This window comes from Podarcis vaucheri, assembly GCF_965113315.1.
Source record: "Podarcis vaucheri genome assembly, chromosome: 3".
Taxonomy (NCBI): Eukaryota; Metazoa; Chordata; class Lepidosauria; order Squamata; family Lacertidae; genus Podarcis; species Podarcis vaucheri.
The window spans coordinates 125,880,103-125,901,611 of NC_138761.1; the positions used below are offsets into that span (position 1 = coordinate 125,880,103).

The 21,509-nt window shown below is 41.9% G+C and overlaps 1 protein-coding gene across 4 annotated transcripts in view; it reads left to right on the plus strand.

Annotated features, from left to right (window-relative positions):
- Window positions 1-21,509, plus strand: part of EHBP1 (EH domain binding protein 1) — a 280,836-nt gene that overhangs the window by 99,713 nt on the left and 159,614 nt on the right. For 2 of the 4 annotated variants that reach the window (XM_082215741.1, XM_082215743.1), the window contains exons 6-10: window positions 5,433-5,614; window positions 5,913-6,052; window positions 10,584-10,688; window positions 11,247-11,369; window positions 17,135-17,393. In XM_082215741.1, the coding sequence (XP_082071867.1) occupies window positions 5,433-5,614; window positions 5,913-6,052; window positions 10,584-10,688; window positions 11,247-11,369; window positions 17,135-17,393 (809 nt within the window). The remainder of the gene's footprint in view (window positions 1-5,432; window positions 5,615-5,912; window positions 6,053-10,583; window positions 10,689-11,246; window positions 11,370-17,134; window positions 17,394-21,509) is intronic. The other 2 variants (XM_082215742.1, XM_082215744.1) reach the window with 1 other exon arrangement.

Consider the following 21,509-nt stretch of genomic DNA (forward strand, 5'->3'; position numbering starts at 1 on the left):
TTGAAAAAGTTTTGAACAAGCAAATGCTCTCTTGCTCTGATCACCTTAGTATTTTTACTGTGGGTTTTTTTTTACATACTGTATTATTCCGTGTATAAGACACCCCCATGTCTAAGATGCCCCCTATTTTGGGGGACTCCAAATTAAGAAAACACCCATCAGCACTATCCGTGTATAAGACAAGCCCCAATTTTAAACCTATTTTTTTTGTTTAAAAAACCAAGTCTTATACATGGAAAAATATGTGTACCATATATTCAGAATGGCATTTATTTTTGATAGTTACTTTGAAACTCCACATGGAAAGCAACAGAATAAATGAATCAAATTTTGAAGTCTTGTCAGTTTAACATTTGTAATTAACCTTGTTCTATTTATTATTAAAACAGAAAGATAGCAGTATAGTGGTACCTCGGGTTAAGTACTTAATTCGTTCTGGAGGTCCGTTCTTAACCTGAAACTGTTCTTAACCTGAAGCACCACTTTAGCTAATGGGGCCTGCTGCTGCTGCTGCTGTGCCGCCGAAGCACAATTTCTGTTCTCATCCTGAAACAAAGTTCTTAACCTGAAGCACTGTTTCTGGGTTAGCGGCGTCTGTAACCTGAAGCGTGTGTAACCTGAAGCGTATGTAACCCGAGGTACCACTGTACTGTGAAGTGTAATAGGTGTATTTTATTCATCATATTTGTATCCCATCTTTCCTCCATGGAGTCCACGGCAGCGTACATTATCTAGTCCATTTTGTCTTCACAACCATCCTGTCCCCAGGGGGACACCTGGCTTGAGAGCAGTACATGTGAAAAGGATCTAGGAGTCTTGGTTGACCACAAACTTGACATGAGCCAACAGTGTGACGCGGCAGCTAAAAAAGCCAATGCAATTCTGGGCTGCATCAATAGGAGTATAGTATCTAGATCAAGGGAAGTAATAGTGCCTCTGTATTCTGCTCTGGACAGACCTCACCTGGAGTACTGTGTCCAGTTCTGGGCACCACAGTTCAAGAAGGACACTGACAAACTGGAACGTGTCCAGAGGAGGGCAACCAAAATGGTCAAAGGACTGGAAACGATGCCTTATGAGGAACGGCTAAGGGAGCTGGGCATGTTTAGCCTGGAGAAGAGGAGGTTAAGGGGTGATATGATAGCCATGTTCAAATATATAAAAGGATGTCACATAGAGGAGGGAGAAAGGTTGTTTTCTGCTGCTCCGGAGAAGCGGACACGGAGCAATGGATCCAAACTACAAGAAAGAAGATTCCACCTAAACATTAGGGAAACTTCCTGACAGTAAGAGCTGTTCGACAGTGGAATTTGCTGCCAAGGAGTGTGGTGGAGTCTCCTACTTTGCAGGTCTTTAAGCAGAGGCTTGACAACCATATGTCAGGAGTGCTCTGATGGTGTTTCCTGCTTGGCAGGGGGTTGGACTCGATGGCCCTTGTGGTCTCTTCCAACTCTATGATTCTATGATTCTATGATTCTAAGTAAATACCTGCCCAGTGCTGACCCAGTGAACGTACAGATGATTTCTTTTTTTGCCCAAGTTTAAATCTCTGCTGTCATGACCCCAGAGTCCAGCAACAATCAAATCAAGGCTCTGAGCTGGAGGCCGCAGTCTCCAACTTTGAATCTGGAGCGGGTGCAGGGCTCTAAGCCTGTTCTTGGAGATTGGCAATCCACTCTCAGCCTTTCTTGGATCCAGCATCAGAACAGAACAGGACAGGACTGATGTTCCATAGTACATTGTAAGAGACCACAAGATAAAGTTGTGGTGAAGATTCTTATCAAGATCATTGATAAAACAAAATAATGTTACCTTTCTATGTGGAGAATATAAGCGGAACAAATAAAAGGAAAAACTCCAGGGAAACGTTGAAGACATCACAGTACTTCTATCAAATCAGAAAGAAGCTGATACTAAACTATTCCTACCTGTCCAGCGTGCACCCAAGGAAGGCTGCAAGGATGTCATTATTGTATGAGAGAACACAGATGTAATCATCCTAGGTGTTCCTTACATTCTTAAGTATTACAACATAACTGCACCTATGTTTCAGAAACCTGGATTACAACACTCGAGGTATAGCTGGTGTGAGCCAAATTGCTCCTTTTATAGGTCACATTGTACTTAAGGCACTCCATGGCTTCTGTGCCTTCATTGGCTATGACATAGTAAGTGCTTTATAATGGTTCTGATAAACTTGCTGTGCTAAAACTTGTTCAGCCCTGCCAAAAATTTGTGGCGAGGTTTTCCCAACTTACTGAAACAGTAAATCAGAACTATTACAATGCCTTGACATTTTTACACATGTATGACTGTAAGAACACAGCAGGTGCCAAGGAGTGACACTACATCACTTTTTTTGCCGAAACAGGTGTAGTAGAATTGCATCAACAGACATATTCCTGTGCCAGGCTAATTCAGAAAAACATTCCAAATCCAGTTGGCAATGGATGGAAGATCCAGCACCAAATTCACTTCTGGAACTGTTGCACTGCAGATGTGAGCAGTCTGGCACAGTGTTCACATGCAGCTGTATAAAGAATGGTTTGACACGCATGACAGTATGCTGTGCATAATATTATTTTGACAACCAAGCTGATGAAGATGGAATTGACTTTGAATCTTTCCTTGAATGAGATAATGGTGACATTTTAGGATTAGCTGCAACTTTTGAGAAATTTTTGCTCTTCAACTTTGATATTTTGAGGGCTATATCAGTGCAGGTATAGTGATAACATACCAGCATGATACAAATCGGAAGTTTCCAAACCATCATCAGAGGCAACCCTACGTATAATGCGTTGCAGTAATCTAACCTTGAGGTTACCAGAGCATAGACAACAGTAGTTCAAACTTGTTTTAAAAATAAAATAAAGTATTATTGTAGCCATCAAATGTAGGTATTTATTTGATGGAAAGTTCTAGTAGGATATGATTTTTCTGTCCCAAATTTGTGGCTGAAAAGTAGCTTATGGAGGATGTTTATGATAATTACCTTTGGTACACTTGCCCAATGTTTCTCCAGTATCCCAGCTATAAAAAGAAATGAATGCAGGCCTGATAATTTGTGTGTGTTTTCCTAAACATCCATGTGGAATTAAAAATATGATGATTCTAGCTACCTCCCCCCACAAAAGAGAACAAAAGTATTATTAACCACTTGTTAACTATTATCTAAATAAAAATATATTGCTACCACAGTTATTATTTGCCTAGAATAAAACGCACTAATTCAATAAAAAAAAATCCAAAGGCATTTCCTAAAGGTACTTGACATTTCTGCCCAGTAGGATAAGTCAAAATGTAATATGTCATCCCTGAAGAATACATTGTTTAAAAAAACCACTAGTGTTATCTGTCAGATTATGCGCAGTAATATTATATGGAACTATTAGCGCATGTAGATACCTTGTGAGTGAACTTCAACAATGCACCAAACACTTGAGAAGGATTTAGTCCCTCTCAGAAGAAATACTTAAGAATATGCAAATACTCTCCACTGAATCAAGTTGAGCAGATGCTACTGTCACAAACAATGCAAGTTCTCTTTTCTGTGGCCTCTGCTGTCAATCAGTGAACAAGATGAAGGTCAAAGGTTCTGATAATTGTAAAAGGAAAAGTGTGATCAGCAAGCTTCAGTTCATTGTACTAATATGAACAATAATTATCTGTATTGTGAAAATAGATAAACACTGCAGCTCCTTTTTTGAATAAAGATACAATGTTGGATATATTCTAAAAGTATTGATTGAAACTCCTTAATTCGCATGCCTCTTGCAATAATATTATAAAGCCATACATACAATGTTCTATTTATATATGGGGGGGGGGGGAGAGGCAGAAAAACTCTTGTTGGCATTTTCACCAGTGAAGTACCATTGTAAAGCTAATGACCTTCATTAAAAACTATTATTTTTTTGTAGCCAAAGGGTTATTATTGTTTGAAATATTTTTGCCAAAATGTGAATCCTGTCCCTAGACAGCAATTAACCTTGGCATTAAGGGACCACCTGTAGGATGGCCTCACATTTATCAAATTTTAGATCTGTTGCAAGTTCACTGTCATGCCATATTAAGAAAATGCCATATTAAGAAAATGTTTTTCTTAATATTGGTCCTAATGGAAAGGGATTTGTAGCAGGAATGTACAAGAGTTTATTGAATGTTACATATGGGGATTTAAACAGTTTAAAATCTAACTGCGACTTGGACCTGAGGGAGACTATAGGCAAAAGCACCTGCCAAGGATGGAGGGGGAAAGTCCTTTTAAATCTACCTCTCCTGTTACAAAGGAATAGACATTTAAAATGATGGTATTTACCCCTGTCGGTTCTCCCTTTTTCGTTGGAGAGAGTGTGGTCAACAGACTGCTCCTTTATGGTAGTCTGTTGGTAGTTTTTAGGCTTCGTAAAAAACCATCAAATATTTTCACCTCTTCTCCAGCAGTTAAGGATATATGGGACTAGTAACTTGCTCTGTACTCACCTTGGCTGGAAGAAACACAACCATTATCCTTCTCCTCCTCATTTGACCTTCAGCCTCTTACTTGTCAACATAATTATCATTTATATCCTTTGCATAATAATATAGCAATGTTTTCAACAACTGTTATTGACTCCTGACTTACATTTGCTTTTCTGTTAATGTATTTACTAAATATTTGTAATAAATAAAAAATTATTAATAAAAATTATTAGAAAGCAAAAACAAACTCCTTAACAGATTTACATAGAAAATGAACTAACAAAGAAATGTTTGTTACTTCATTTTCTGTGTAACTCTGTTAAGGAGCTTGTTACCTCTAGTAATAGTATTTTCACAACAACTATTATTATTATTATTATTTCATTATTTATACTCCACCCATCTGCCTGGGTTTCTCCAGCCACTCTGGGTGGCTTAGAGCACATATAAAAACACCAATCATGAAAAACTTCCTGATACAGGGCTGCCTTCAGATGTCTTCTAAAAGTTCTGTATCTCCTTGACATCTGATGAGAGGGCGTTCCACTGCCGGGAAGGTCTTCTGGCTTGTTCCCTGTACCTTCACTTATCTCAGTGAGGGAACCACCAGAACACCCTCAGAGGGGAGGACCTCAGTGCCCAGGCTGAGCAATAAGGATGGAGACACTCCTTCAGGTATACACTTCCATGGCATTGTGTTTTACCAATGATAAGTTATGGGGGGTGTATCACATTTTAACAAAGCTTTACTGCTTTATGTGTGTGGGAGAGAATGCCAGTTAAACAGATAGACATTTGGTAGGGCAAGGTCTGGACAGTAACCTTGCTGAAGCAAAGCAAGCTTGGATTTGGTTCGAAACCTCATGTACACTGCTGCTAGGAAAAAAGGGGAAGTGCATACATTACATAAATGTATAATATTATTAATACAATGTTATAACCATATTATTTAATGACTTTTCTTTAAGGAATCTCCTTCTGGACGCCGGAAAGCTCTTGCTACCAGCAATATTAACATGAAGCAATATGCAAGTCCAATGCCTACACAGACTGATGTCAAGTTAAAATTCAAGCCTCTGTCTAAGAAAGTGATATCTGCCACCCTTCAGTTCTCTTTATCATGTATTTTCCTGAGGGAAGGGAAAGCAACGTAAGTTTTATGTGGGGTGGTAGGTGGTGTTTTTTGTTTTTTTACCCCACTTGCGCAAAAAGCTCATTTTGAGCATGCTTATTGTATGTAGTGAAAAATGTTGTGTGATTTGATTTATAATTTCTTACCCATGCTATAGTCTCCCGTGGCACAGTTGGTTAAGAGAATGATTTGGAAGTCCTGGTGCAATCCCCATGAACTTGTGCAGGGCTTTAAGTAAGCAACTATTCTCTTCCCCCAGTTCATAATATGAGATAACAATATGGGGCGACTGTACAGAGTTTCTTGTTCTTGTTAGGGATGAAGACATGCAAAGCCTGGCAAGTCTGATGAGTATGAAGCAAGCAGATATTGGAAATTTAGATGATTTTGAAGAAGATAATGAAGATGATGAAGAAAACAGAGTGAACCAGGAAGAAAAGGCTGCAAAAATTACAGGTTTGTTTTCCTCCAAGGATTAATAATTAAAACCATGTCTTAACAGATAGGCAATTCTTAACCTTCTATAAAATAATGTAAAGTATTGGGATTGTTTACTGTTCGAAATTTCTTCTAAACCGCTCTAATGGTACCATTTGTCAGGTGGTACGGACAGTTGGCATTTGTGCATCTTTGGAGAGCAGGAAGAGAGCCTGTGAGTCTGGCCTCCTCTGGTTTAATGGACTAGAGGCAAAACTACTTCAAGGCATAGGGAGGGGAGATTCCTGCATCTGTACTTTAGTGTCTACTAGAGTCCTGTTGGAAGAGTGAAGGACTTACCTGTAAAGGGAAGGGTGGGACTGACTGCATACGGACAGTCCACCAGCCTTTGCAACCCTCCTGACCTTGCTTCTGGGGGCTGCCACATGCAGGAAGAAATAACCTGCTTGAGTGATAATTCTCATGTGTTGCAGCAAAACTTTAACATTTGGGTTGCCATCATCTGGAATTATTGTACATTCTGAAGACAAGGCACAGCAGCCTGAATCCACCTGTTGAAGATAGCTGCTTTCTCCACTGGCTTTCTCACCCTATCTAGATAAGCACACTTGCCAGCACTTTTAGTAGTACCGTATTTTTCGCTCTATAACACGCAGATTTTTTCTCCTAAAAAGGAAGGGGAAATGTCTGTGCGTGTTATGGAGCGAATGCGTGGTCCCTGGAGCCAAAAAATCGGGCAAAAATCAAACCGCGCTTCAGGGAGAAGGGAAGCCTTGAAAAGAGGAAGCAGGTGCTTTCCTGCATTCTGCCTCCGGGTCTTACTGCCCACCCGCTCTGTTTCGTTGCTGTGTTTGCTGAAACGGAACAAAGAGCAGGGAAAGCCCCTCCGCTCCAGGCAAGCAGAGGGGAAAAGCAGAGTGCCGTTCCTTCCTCTCTGTGCTCCGGTGCTGCTGAAAACATGCAGGTGGGACACACACACACACACACAGAGAGAGAGAGAGAGAGAGAGAGAGAGAGAGAGAGAGCTGGCTGGCTCTGGCTTGGGTGGGTGCGTGGGGGAAACTTTTGCCTTCCTTTCCTCCCTCCCGTTATACCCCACTCCTGCATTCTTAGCCCTTCTGTGTTTTTCCTTCCCTCCCCACTTAAAATGTGGTTAAAAAGCATGGATCCACATGGATCCTAAGGATTTTTGCACTGGGTCACCCCAAATTCACCATCAGAGCACATAGCATGTCCATGGCTACAGCCTGCCCCCCAAAAATCATGCACCCACTGTTGCCTGGGGCTGCAATGGTGCAAAAATGTGGTTAAAAAGCATGGATCCACATGGATCTTTGCATTGGGTCACCCCCAAATTCACCACCAGAGAACATAGCATGTCCATGGCTACAGCCTGCCCCCCCAAATCACGCACCCACTGTTGTCTGGGGCTGCAATGGTGCAAAAACGTGGTTACAAAGCATGGATCCACATGGATCCTCAGGATCTTTGCATTGGGTCAGCCCAAATTCACCATCAGATCACATGTCTGTGGCCACAGCATGAAACACAAAAATGATACATCCAATGTTTCATTCAGAATGTTTTTTCCCTTGTTTTCCTCCTCTAAAAACAATGTGCGTGTTATGGTCAGGTGCGTGTTATAGAGTGAAAAATACGGTATGTGCTTATATAAAAAAATGTTGGTTTTCTCAGGCCTCTGTGATCTTATTCTCCACAGGAGGCACAGACCATTGGCAGCATTTATATGAAATTTTCCAGTCCTGGAGTGTTAGTTAATATAGACTTGAATGGCAGATAGGTAGGAACTAAGACTTATATTTTATTAAGCAGATACACTCCATGACATACCTATTTATTGGAATTCCCTATGCACTCCTTGGTTCTCCACACCAGTCTGCATCATTCATTCATGGTGCCAGGTGTGTATCCCTCCTGATGCAAATAGTAGCCGTGTGTGAGGCACCCTGGACAGCATGTGTAAAACATTTCTTTGAAGATTTTGGCTCATTCCCTTAGTTTTCATATCATAATATAGATAAACTTGTAAGCAAGCATAAGCATGTGTAATTGGAATAATCTCATAGGATTAAATCTGATACCGCACACGCATCATTAAAATGGACTTCCACTTGTGTCGTTGAACCTCACCTTCCTTTTCTCTCCTTTGCACCCCTCAATTTGCTCTCAAAATCTGCTCTGGAGGATTTGGGGGCCCTCTGGAACAGACTTTGAAGGGGTGTTAGTTGCTGCAGGAGGTAGGAGAGGGCAATGGTCCTGTTACACAAGCAGAAGTCCACTCCCACAATGTGGGGTCCCACCCATTTCCTTTTTCTCTTTTCCTCCTGTCTCAGAATCCTTTCCTTTGCTCTGTTTGTTTTTTCTATCAAGTTTTGGATTGGAAGCTCCTTGATCTGTCCTCTTATATAATGGAAATGCCATGCACACTGATGGTGGCAATAATAATATAATAATTAATATAATAATAATTAATATAGCAGCTCTGATAAACCCAGGAACCTCACCTAAATGCTGCAGAGGTTGCACCACTATAGGTACATACCTCCACATGTGGTGGGAATGCCCCAAAATTTTACACTTTTGGACATCAGTCCTACAAGAAATATGTAAAATAACAAAACAGGTGTTAGAAGCAATTCCAGAACTGGCCCTTTTGAATATTTTCCAGGACAACAACACACACTCACAATACAAGAACTCATAAGCCACCTACTCTCGGGAGCTAGGAGCATCATAACTAGATACTGGAGGGACCTGTCAGGAGTAAAGATGAACCACTGGTATGGGAAACAGCCATACTAGAAAAGCTAGCCAACAAATTGAAATTACCACGTGGACAAACAAAAGAGGATGCCTTCAACCATGCGTGACTCCCCTTTGTTACATGCACAGCCCAACAAGACAACAACATAGACCCTCCAACAGTATACAAATTGTATACAACAAATTGTATACAACAAACAGTATACAAATTGTATACAACAGTATACAACAAATTGATATGGCTAATTTGACCCTTCCCACACACAAACAGAGCTTATTGCAATCAACTGAAGTTCCCCAATCTCTCTCACTACCAACAAAAACTAGCACATTAATCAAATGCATAACCTATCCATGTGACAGTGAAAACAACCCCCTCCCACACACACACTGTGCAAAAGAAAAATATAATTTCTTCCCCTTCATTCTCCCACTTCTCTCTCTCCATCTTTTTCCTCGCCACAACCTCACAATGTCTGCAACAGCGATATCTCACACCAAATGTAACAGACCTATAGATAGGACACTATGAACTGCAAACAGAGGCTTTAAATGTACCTTTGTTATCCACGAAAATATTTCAATAAAAACAATTTAAGTAATGAAATAAATCGATAGCAGCAGCTCAGTTACTCCAGTTTCTAGGAATATGTGCCCACCAGTTGAACAAGTTGGCCAGACAGATTAGTCAACAGAAAAAGTGGGTACTATGAAGTTTTATCCATCTGGAATTTCATAACCTTTTTACCCAACCTTACTTCCAAAATGGCAATTGTATGGCTAATATAATGCATCATATTCCATAAGCATATTTCTTTATACTTGTTATACATGCATTGTATGATTTGATACTGTGTTATTTGAAAGTGTTTCTTCTGAACAGAAGTCAGCCTTACCATCACAAAATACGCTGCTAATAGAGGTGGTTTTGATGTTTCTATTTGCTCAGCATTGGATTCTGCAATTCCTATTGTTTGTCATCTTAGCTTCCTGAATTCCTGTTCTAGATATAGCTGTTTCTTACAGTTTTCGTACATTATTTCCTAAGTTATCCATTATTATTATTATTATTATTATTATTATTATTATTATTATTACCCCACCTATCTGGCTGGTGTTTTCCGAGCCACTCTAGGTAGCTTACAGCATATCTAAAAAACATAAAAACCTCCCGATACAGGGCTGCCATAGAACCCATCAACCATAAAATACCAAAGTTTACAGCCAAATGAAGCAAATTACAGAAATTAAATGAAGGTGTGCATAGTTGCTCACTTTGCATAATTTTATACCTTTAGAATCTTTTGCTTCCAAAACCTTTTCTGGAGGAAGCCCTGCAAGATTGAAATCACACTGGTCAACCTCACATTCCCTTAGTCCCCAAGTAAACCCCTGTCTGCAGAGTGGATCAGAGTTCATATACAGATCAAAGCAAAGTTTCATCTTAAAACTGGTACAGCAAACTGCAGGAGTATCTAATTCAGTTAATCAGTTTGTAGCTTTAGTCTGATAATTTCCTGTTACTGGAACGAGCAGTTTAATGAAAAGGTAGCATTCCTTTTCATTAAAATTTTGAGGAAGATCATCATACAAGTGCTGAATACATTAAGTATTAGAATGGTGATTTTCTCTAGAATGTATTCATTGTAAATTAACACACGTCGTTTCTTTTCCTTTTTCCTTTTCTAATAACAGCATGTTTTGTACTCCTTTGTCCCTTAAATAACATTACCTTACAATTATCTTGACTGGCTTCTGTTTACAGAAATTGTAAACCAGTTGAATGCTCTGAGCAGCTTAGATGAAGATCAAGATGACTGCGTAAAGCAAGCAAATATGCTTTCAGCTAAATCAGCCAGTTCCTCTGAAGGTCTATGAGCTTTCCTCCTTCCTTTCTGTTTCTGATTGTCTGTCTGTATTTTACTCTGACCTGTTATCCCCTTGGCTTCTGTTTGTAGTTGAATGTCAGTTGTATCTTTGTGCTTGACATCCATTGCAGTATTTTAAGTAATTTGTAGTGCAGCCAACAGATGACAGCATGACATGGGCACTGAAACTGGCTAAAATTTGCACCATAAACATACTTGTGCTCTGTATGTTTTGAAGACTCACAGTGACATGTAAGCTGTATATAATGGGAAAATTCCAACCTTTTTAGAACTACTTCCCCCTGCCCTCAGACAATTTCTTGCAGAAAGCTTTTGCCACTGTTTAGTGGGTGAAGGCTACAGTGGACTATTTAATAAATATGTGCCTGATTCTATTACTACCACTGAGTTCATTGGTGTGCTACAGTTTAGCTTTGCAGTAGGGATCACTGTTCCTAGAGATTTTTGGTAGAAATACCTTGGAGAATAAAATGTTTGTTTCAAACCATGCACAGTCCTAATTTTTGCCATACTGAAAAGTACTGTACTTGGCTTCTCAGAGCTTATAAACAAGCTTAATTTTTTGGATGAAGAGGATCAAGACGTGGCCAATTCGAGATCAAATCCATTTGTAGATCCTGATACAACAGAGCTGAATCCCTTTGGAGACCTTGACATGGAAGGTATAGAATTTTTGTATATTTTTATTGCTTATGATCTTAGGGTGGCGTTGGATGTTGCAGCAAGCTCAGGGTCTCCTGCTTCTCATTTGCTGTAAGTGTCTGGGACTGTATGTGTATTGATAATCATTGCATGTATATTGATAATCTGCTGCTGGGACCTTCTGTCTTATCAAGCCCAACTTGCTAAACCATGGCTAAGCAAATGAAGAGCAAGCATTCCTTCTATGGCCTTGCCGTGTTACATGCAACATTTGTCCCTGCTGGTGGACAAACTGAAGTTCAACCAGACTTCACCTACAAGAGGGAACTAGTTTCAGCCAGTGTTTTTTTCTGGGGGTACTCAAGGGTGTGCAGTACTGCCACTTTTTATTTTTATAGAAGAAAAGCACTGGTTTAAAGTGTAGCACTTGTAACAACTTCATGGTGAGTACCTTTTTTTGCTGAGTACAGTGGTGTCTTGGTTCTCGAACGTAATCCGTTCTGGAAGACCGTTTTGAGTTCTGTGGGGTGTTTGCAAATTCACTTGAGAAAATTGAAAAACACGCAGTTTTCAAACGCGCCTCGACTTCCCAAAATATAAAATATAAAAATCCCAAAATATGAAAATCTTAGCATGACTAGGTTAGGTCCATTAATTTCAATGGATCTATTCTGAGTAAAAATTAATTGAATACCGTCAGTGAAAACTGAATGGGCCATTTTGCTGGGTAACAGATTTGTTAGTTTAGAATATTTAAGTTAACTTCCGCCTCTATTTTTATTTTATGGTATATTTTATATTTATAAATTATTTTCATATACTATCCTGATTGTAATTCTTAATAGGCAATCATTCAGGCAAACTGGTAACTATTAAAACATCGGCTATTACAAATTTGTGTAGATATTCATTAAGTCATTAAAAAAATCAAAAATAAAACTAATCACACATAAGAGCACCCGAGCACAATCTAGACCAGTGTTTTTCAACCACTGTTCCGCGGCACACTAGTGTGCCGCTAGATGTTGCCTGGTGTGCCGTGGGAAAAATTGAAAAATTCGAAAGATTTTTTTAAAAGTCAAATTTTCGCCCACTAGGCGGGCGCCGGACTGTGTCCACCCTATTTTCCATCCATCCTGGGTGGGGATCAGATTGGATGAGAGCGGACAGGCGGTCCGCTCTCATCCGATTCCCCATAGAGAGAGCCCCATAGAGAGCAGCGGGGCTCTGACATCTCCCTCTCCGCACACAGTGGTGGTGTGCCTCGTGATTTTTTTCATGAAACAAGTGTGCCTTTGCCCAAAAAAGGTTGAAAAACACTGATCTAGACAACTGTGCCACAATCAGAATGCAGGAATGTGAAGAGTACATGCGGAACAGATAGCTCTGGAAAGTGAAAGCATATACTACAAAAAAACATAGACTACAAGTAAAATCTCACACATTCAGTTATGGTAATGGAGTTAAGCATACGGAAGAAATACATCTTTCCACAATGGTTAATCAGTGTCTATTTTTAACTTCTATATATGTTTTCACTGTATCGTTTTATGTATTTTTGTTGAAACCGCTGTGATATTTTTTGAAATAGTGGTCTATAAATATTATTATAAATACGTAAACATAAATTTAAAAAGAAAATCTACACATTTTACAAATGGAGGCATCCAGGGTTAAGACCAGCTCTTGTCTATGACTCCATGGCAGAGAATGCAAATACACCCATCAGCACCTCTTCTCTATGAATTGTAGTCCATTTACACACCATATACACCCAAGAAGAGTCAGAATCCATCTTTCTGTCTACATGTACACACACAACCCATAAAAAGAGACAAAGAAAAACTCATGGCTTCCTGCTTGGCCAGCCTCACCTTACTCTTTTCTGCTGTGCATGGTGGAGTTGCTAGGCTGCCTACTTCACCACCATGCCTGTGAAAAAGAAGAACGTTCATCTCCTTCAGTTGCCCCTTTTCCTGCTGCTGCCAGGAAATTTCCTGGAAGTTTTAGGACACAATGTGAAGTTGTTGGCTCTCAGGTGCTGCAGATGTCTAGAATAGTGATGTGAGGAAGAAAGGAAGGAAGACGACATGTTCATGCCGTTTCCTTCTCATTTTCTGAGACTTAAAGTGTATCGGAGCATACACATGTTATCCCATCAGATATTGTGTTCTCTGGTATTGTACATTGAGAAAGGCACACCTCAACTTGTGACATTACATGGTATGTGATGCAAACCACAGCATCTTGGAATGCCCTTATTATCCATGCTAAATGTATTTGTGCAGTCTACCCTAATTACTGGGTGTAAACATGGACACTGATTATAGAATAATAGAACTGTAGAGTTGCAAGAGACCATGAAGGTCTTCTAGTCCAGCCTCTGCAACACAAAACACCGCTCCCCCCACCCCCCCCACCCACAAGGGGCCTCAGGGTATGTTATTGTGCAACACGACTCAGCCTCCCTCCTCTCTCACAACTCTGTTAAAAGCGGCATCATTTTCACTGTTTAATTTTATTTGAGTGTCAAAAGCCTATGTTCCTATGCAGCCAGACTTGTACGTCTGTGCTATTGTATCAGATTTCTTCTTTTTCACTTTAAAAATCAACTGTGGGGAAAAACAAGGGGACCAGAACTGCCAGTCTGTGTGCAAATGTATTTGTATTTATTTATTTTATTGACTTTTTTGAAGGAGCCCCAGGAAGCGCAGCACCTCCCTCTCCCCCCCCCCCCATAGCTGGGGTAAAAGCAAAGCTGACGGAGGCACTGCCAACTCTTATCCTCAACCCACACCTGACAGTCTCCCGCTGCCGCCACCCTCCTCCTGGGTCTCACCCTAGCAGCGGGTGGAGGAGGAGAGCCGGCAGGGAGGGAGGCCAGTGATTGCGCTGAGGAGACGCATGAAGCGCCCCCTCACAAAGCCCAACCGTGAGGGAGTGTGTGGGCCATTTCTCTGCCTCCCCCTGCCTCCTGAGAGGCTGTTGGCGGCGCCTCATGCACCTCCTTCACTGCTGCTTCCCCCTCTTTCCTCACAAACCTCAGCGCTCCCCACCAATGGGGGGGGGGTGAGGGAGAAAGGCCGCTTTTCTCTCTGCTCCCTTGTGGATCTGGCGGGGTTTGGGAGGGGGGAAAGAAGCAGCCCACTCACCGGGTCCTGCAACAACAGGGGCTGCTCCCTTGCTGGCCGGGGGGCCGTGTGGTGCCTCTTCTTCTGGGACTTGGTGGTGGGAGTGGTGAGGCAGAAGAATAATAATTGTAATGGTGATGATCATAATAAATTAAAAATAAAGCCCAGCTCCTCTTCTTCCTCTGCCTCCTCCCTAGTAAGCTGGAGCCCCACTGCGGAGCCAGCCCCACTCAGGCTCCAGGCGTGGTGGGGGTGGCCATGTGGTGGCGGAGGGAGGCAGGCTGAGGGAGGCGGACGGGGCAAGTGGAGGAGCCGGTGGAGCCGCGCTTGGCCGAGAACGAGGGGAAAGGGGGACAAGAGGCAGCAGCAAATCCAGATCCTGATACAGTACAAATAGTATCAGACAAAAAAACCCTGGACAGAATCCATCTGGACAGAAATTTTAACCCTGAGAAAGAGGACGTGTCCAGGAAAAGCCGTACATATGGCAACCCTAGGCTACAGAAAACACAGATTCAGCATAGCAAGGGAGAAAATCTGTTGTCAATACGCTTCTGAATACGGGTTGCTAGAAGCTGCAGGAGACGCGAGGGATCTTGTGTTCCTGTTCTGCTTCTGGCTGGCCCTCGGAGAAGAGGGGGCTGGGCTAGCCGGGCCCTTGGCCTGATCCAGCAGCCTCTTACTAGCCTCTTATTTGTTGATTTGATTTGAAGACTGCCCTTCATCCATAGATATCAGGGCACTTCACAACATAAAAATGCAAGATAAAAAACACAAAATAAATGTTTTATGTCTTTGTGTATAATTAAATACTGTAACTCTTTGGTTGAAAAAAAGAACCTGTTTCTCCCAAACTAAAACTTTGTTTTTCTGCAGGCTCACACAGCAATTCTGGGCATATTTACTCAGAAATATATCCCACTTTATTCAGTGGAGCTCACTCCCAACGAAGTGTGCCTGGGATTGCAGCCTTTAACAGTTTAAACAGCAATAGTATTTCCCTTTTAGCTTTGCTCTGGATTAGTAATACATCCCAGATTTCTGCTGTAGCTACATTTGACAGAAGGATTTAGATTAAGTAGTTAATGTTTGTAAAGACCTTTGAAGATTTAAAGGACAATATAAATGTTAAGTGTTATTACAAGCGACTTATTGTTTTACTAGCAGCTTTCTTTATGGACGTGCTTTTCTTGCATCTTACTTTTTTTTTTTTAAATTGCTGCATCATTCTTATGTGCTTACCTCACCTCTTAGATTCCAGTGTTTAGCATTTAATCTGGAGTGGTTTTTTTATTTTAAAAAAGAAACCATCTGAAATTTTAAATGGGGCAAATATAAACAACTGCATAAATAGTTAATTCATCATTTTCTTCATCATTCATTTAATAGGTGCCACTCCAGAACTATTACGGTCCATCTCTGTCATACTTCTGTGATAAATATTAAAGTAGGATAAAAAAGAACTTCATCTGGGGAACTGCATTATAAACAAAGCCTTCACCCCTTGAATATGCCTCCATCATTGGCTCTACTTTGAATTTCTGGCCTCTGCCACCTCCATTGTAAACTAACAGGGGGTGCCAGGCGCTGGGCAGAATTTTTTAGAAATTGAAAAATTTTGTGTTTTTAAAATGGACAGTATAATTTGTGAGTTTCGATCTGTCATGCCAAAAATTGGGTAAAGTCAAGTTTTGTCCATCATCCTGATTCAAAATGGTGTCTAGCAGCTAAACATCAACAAAGACCCCTGCCTTCACCTTGGGTACCCTGAGTTTGGGTGAGTTTAAGCAACAGTATCTCAATAGGTGGCTCTTGACAGATAACAATATTGAAATAACAAGCAGACAGTTATTTTCACAAAATATATACTAGCTAGAATTCTACCTTCAAAAGCAACTTAGTGAAGACAGAATGAACAATATAAGGGTTGAGTTTGTTTGATCCTAGGCAAGTTCTTGGAGTAGATCATTTATAGGTTCTTCCATATACAGCTGGTGGGCTGCTGTTGGCTTGGTGGGTCTCAGGTTGTGCAGCCCTGACTTCTGCCATCAGACATTTCTCAAGAAAACTAAAGTATTTTTTTGCATTGTTGTGGTGCACCTGTTTGCATATTATTGATTCTTCAGAGTGGCTAGTTCTGGGTCACTGTGCTGGCCTTGGACAATTTTGCACTTGGATTAAAACTCTGCGTGAACACCCAATTCTATTTTAAAAATCTCCACAAAAATGGAATCTTAAAACAGGAAAATGGTGCTCCAGCTGGAATCTGCCCAGTGGAGTGAGTGCTTCATCTTATGGGCCCTTGGTGTCATCTATGTTGTGTCTGGAGAGCTTAATTGCTATCCTCTTATGTCATTGATTCTGTGGGACTGTCATGCCAATCCTGGTAAGTTTTCTTTAGTAGCTTTTTCTGTACTCCACGAGTTACCAAGATGCTAACTTCTTCATCTAATCTAACCATTTCTCATAAGGCTTTATTTATCTAGAGAAGCATGTAAAAATATTTACCTTATCCTACTTATAACACCTTTATGAATGCTAAATAATTTGAAACTGTTTAAATGTATTTATAGGGCTAGAAATGTGTTGGTCTCCATGACAGACTGGGAAATCTTTCCATATGAAACAACAAAAAATTATGTTGCTTTCTATAGAAACAGATATCAATGTAGCTTCATCTTCAAAACAAGAAGAATCCTACTATGATGATGACGATGAATACAACCCTTTCAAGGATGAGGAGGTTGCAGAGTATGTGAATCCTTTTGATGAGGCAGACCCTGAAATAGAAATGCTAGCACCCGTCAAAGACTTTCCTCCTCAACCAGCAAAAAGAAAAAATATACGGCCTGTGGACATGAGCAAATACCTCTATGCTGACACATCAAAAACAGATGAAGAGGAGTTAGATGAGTAAGTACATAACTTATTTGAAGCAGTATTTGGGCATCAGTTGGGATTTTAGCACAAAGCCTTAGGGCATAAATTATTCAAACCTGATTATTCTTCTACAATGCATAAGGAAGTTCCTCCACTTAGAGAACATGAATATATTTCATCTGGTTTCATGCATTTTATTGCTATTTACAGTCAGCTTCCTTTTTCTGCTGGGATCTAAATCACTGGTTTTCATTCAGAATAATAAACTTTTCAGGGAGGTGCAAATGCCGCAAATGTTCAGGATGAACCGATTCTCAGTTCTGTCTGCAGCATCAGCAGTTGACTGATAGCCACCTTTGGGCTATTCAGATAGGGGAGAAGATTGTTGAAGCTATTCTGTATTGAACGGTAGCCTCCAGGGCAGTGGAAGCAAAGACAGGGAGGGTAGTGGGTAGATCTGCTTTCCAACATTGTAATATATCGTCAGCTAAACTTTGCAGTATGGTGGTATATTACGATGTCAGAAAGGAGGCGGGGAGGAAAAAGCAGTTGCTGACCATGAAGATTATTAGCATCACCATATACAGTTCCTGTCAAGACTGGGCAGACTGGGCGGAGTGCATCAGCTGAGGCGCCATGGAGCCGTCAGCCTCCCCGGAACCGTCAGCCGTGGCTCATCCCGATGATCTCTCACTGCACAACTGGCAGCTACTGGGAGCCACTGTTCCACCTTTGGGTGTGCCATTTCCTGCCCTCCGCTCTGGAGATTCCTCAAGCAGGTACTTTTTGTATTTGTCCCTGGCAGGTAAATGGAAACATGGCGCTTGCGCCTCCCCCCACGTCTCGCCTGAACTTTCAGGCTCAGGAGACGCAAGCTGCCTTTGCAGGCTGCCAGGTGTCAGGATGCTGCCAGCGGCTCTCGGCTGGTTGCCCAGTTAAGTATGAGGACAAGGGAAAGTTTCTTACAGTCCTTCTTACAGGGAGAGGCTATAGAACCCAGCAACTTGGATAATGGCAGTGTCCCAAGTGAATCTCCAGCTCCCTTCTCTCCCACTTCCTCATTTGTCATACTTCTGGGGCGCTTCTGGTGCCCACCGAGTCTCCTTGTTCACAGGCTTCCGCGCCTGTGATTTTAGGGGTCCCCCGCTTGCCATAGCGGGTCAGACCCGAACTCACGGAGCAGTCCTTCTCCGGAGCTCGGAGAGAGGACCGCCATTAAACGCTGGCGCCGACCGGAAGTCTCCCATGTGTGGGGCATTTTGAGGGCTAGTTGAGTCAGGATGAGGACGATCCCTTGGAGGGCTTCAGTGAGTTTGGTGGGGGGCTCTGCCAGAGGGAAGCTCCTAGCAGAAATCCAGAGTGGAGGCTTGCTATCCTGTTTCCCTGTCACCATCAATCCCATAGTGAGCTCTCTTGCCCCAGCCAATCCCACTGGATCCTCTTGCTTGGAGGAACCACTCATGAGTGAGCATGTTCCATTATAGCCAGAGGTTGGCAGCAATCTACAATCTCTTTGCAGGAGTTTGAGACACACCCATCTCCCAAGTCCAGGAGAAGAGAAGAGAGTGCCTGCAGAAATGCCCCCTACCCAGCCCCTTCAGTATTTAAGACAGAAAGGGAGGGAGCCAAGGGTTGGATCAACTTTCCATGGCTCTGAGCTAGCTAGGAAACCTACATTGTTTATCAGAGGGATTACCAATGCCTGAATTGCAAAGTAACAACTCAGGGATTAGCAGCATGTATCGCCTGAAGTGCCTGAAGTACTTACATATTGTAGTATTATAACAATTATAATCTTTAGAAAGAATTCTGCACCTAATCTCAGTTCTTTGGAAGCTGGGAGCCAGGACAGGTGGGTAGAGACTTAAAAGTGTGTTTCCAGTTGTTCATTGGCAAGGAAGGAAGTCTGTCATAGCTGATCAGCTGATTGACAGAGCAAGCCTACTGAATCAGTTGCTCTGCAGAGTTCCCCATGGAGAGCTCCTTAGCGCAGCCAATCCCTGCAGAAAGTAGGGCTTGAAGTCACTGCCTATCAGCTGATAGGTGGTAACTTCATTCCTCACTTGACCCTGATTTTCTGTAATACAAACAAATTGATTTGTCATCTGATATCACAGTGGCCTGTTTGGCTAGGGCAGGGGTCTGCAACCTTTAAGACAAAAAGAGCCACTTGGACCCGTTTCCGAAGGGGGGAAAAACTGGGAGCCGCAAAACTCGTCATTATAAAAATAACTTTTTTCTCATTTTCTTATTATTTCTTTGTTTGACCCCTCAGAATTACTCCTCCTCATAGAAATAAATGTTAAATTAACAAGTTACCTTTTTTGTGTGTGTATTCTTCACTCCCCTTCAAAACAGTGACCAGCGTACATGCCCCCTTTCAATTCAGTGACCAGCGTACATGCCCCTTACAATGTAGCGGGCGGGCGGGTGGGAAGGTGACGTTGGGACAGTGCGTGACTAACGCATGCACCGCCCCCATGCGACGTCACAGCCAGTACAGCGCCCGCCACAGTGGGGAGTGTCAGGCCGCACAATGCGCCTCCTCCCCTCGCTAGTATCCGCCCCGGAGCCACGGCAAAGGTGTAAAAGAGCCACATGCGGCTCCGGAGCCGCGGGTTGCAGACCCCTGGGCTAGGGTCCAGCCTGCCAACCTGTTTTCCTCAGCACTCCAAGGGTGGTCAGAGAGAGGCTTCCATGGGCAATGGATTCCACAAGATTAGAACATCTATAGAGGAGGCCCTGCTGCACCATCCCAATAAGGGCAGCTGTGAGTTTGCATTGGTGAGGGGGCTGCCCACTTTTTAATATATGACTTCTCCCACCGCTTACTAGTCCCCAAATCCACAGCCTTGTATAAAAATTATTTTTATTGAAGTACTCATCAATTTAAGCATGTGAACGAGATTTGAATATGCAAAATGTAAGACTAAAACATCAAGGAATAATTATTAATATAAGAAAAGATCAACTAACTATAAGAATTGACAGCATCTTCAAAATGTGCATAGCTTTTGATTTTCAGGTATTGAAATGCAGTACAGTATTTCTGGAGAACATTCAGTAGCCCTTGTAAGTTCATTTGGGCCTGTCTTACTCATAGTGCATCATAAACTGCCCAACAATTTTTTTTAAAAGTGTTGCATTGTTCAGAATTCTAGAGGGTAGAACTGTCTACAGATAAGATCCAATCTATTTATAAGATGCTTGTGTTATCACCAAATTACAGTTGTGAGTGGAAGCTCAATCGAGCTAAGACTGTTAGTAGGCGATTCTTGAGACCAGATGGACAGGAGGTTGTCAGATCTTGATGGGGTTATACTCCGTCTGAAGGAGCGGGTACATAGCTTGGGGGTACTTCTGGATCCACTGATGTCACTTAAGGCTCAGGCGGCTTCAGGGATGCAGAGTGCCTTACTTCAGCTTCAGCTGGTGACCCAGCTGCACCCTGTCTGGACCAGGATAACCTTACTTCTGTTGCTATGTTCTGATTAGATTACTGCAAAGTGTTATACATGGGGCTGCCTCTGAATACAGTTCAGAAGCTTCAGCTGTTGCAGGTTCAGCTGCCAGGTTGCTCAGCGGAACAAGACCTATAATGCCAGTCCTGGTGCAACTGCACTGGCTGCCCATTGGTTTCTGGGTTCAATTCAGAGTGCTGGTCTGGACCTATAAAGCCTTAAATGTCTCAGGACCACAGTACCTCATAGACCACCTCCTCTCATATGAACTGACCTGGACACCGCAATTATCATCTGAGGCCCTTCTTCATATGCCTCCTCCATGAGAGGTCCAGAGGGTGACAACACAAGAACAAACCTTTTCTGCAGTGGCTCCCCATTTGTGGCATGCTCTTCCCAGGGAGGCCTTCCTTGCAAATCTTTAGGCATTAGGTGAAAACATTCCTCTTTCCCCAGGCCTTTGGCTAATTAAACAACCTATGCCCTTTTTGACTAAGGAGGGGGGTTGTTGTTTTGTTTGTTACTATGCTATGTATTTTAGTGTTTTTTATACTGTAAAACTGTGATTCTCAGCTAAAGGCGGTATATGAATTTATTTATTTAAATTATGATTTGCAGTCACTGTTCTTATATTGCATACATTTAAGCTCTGATTGAATAGTCATACACTTTCCTTTTTGCATTTCAT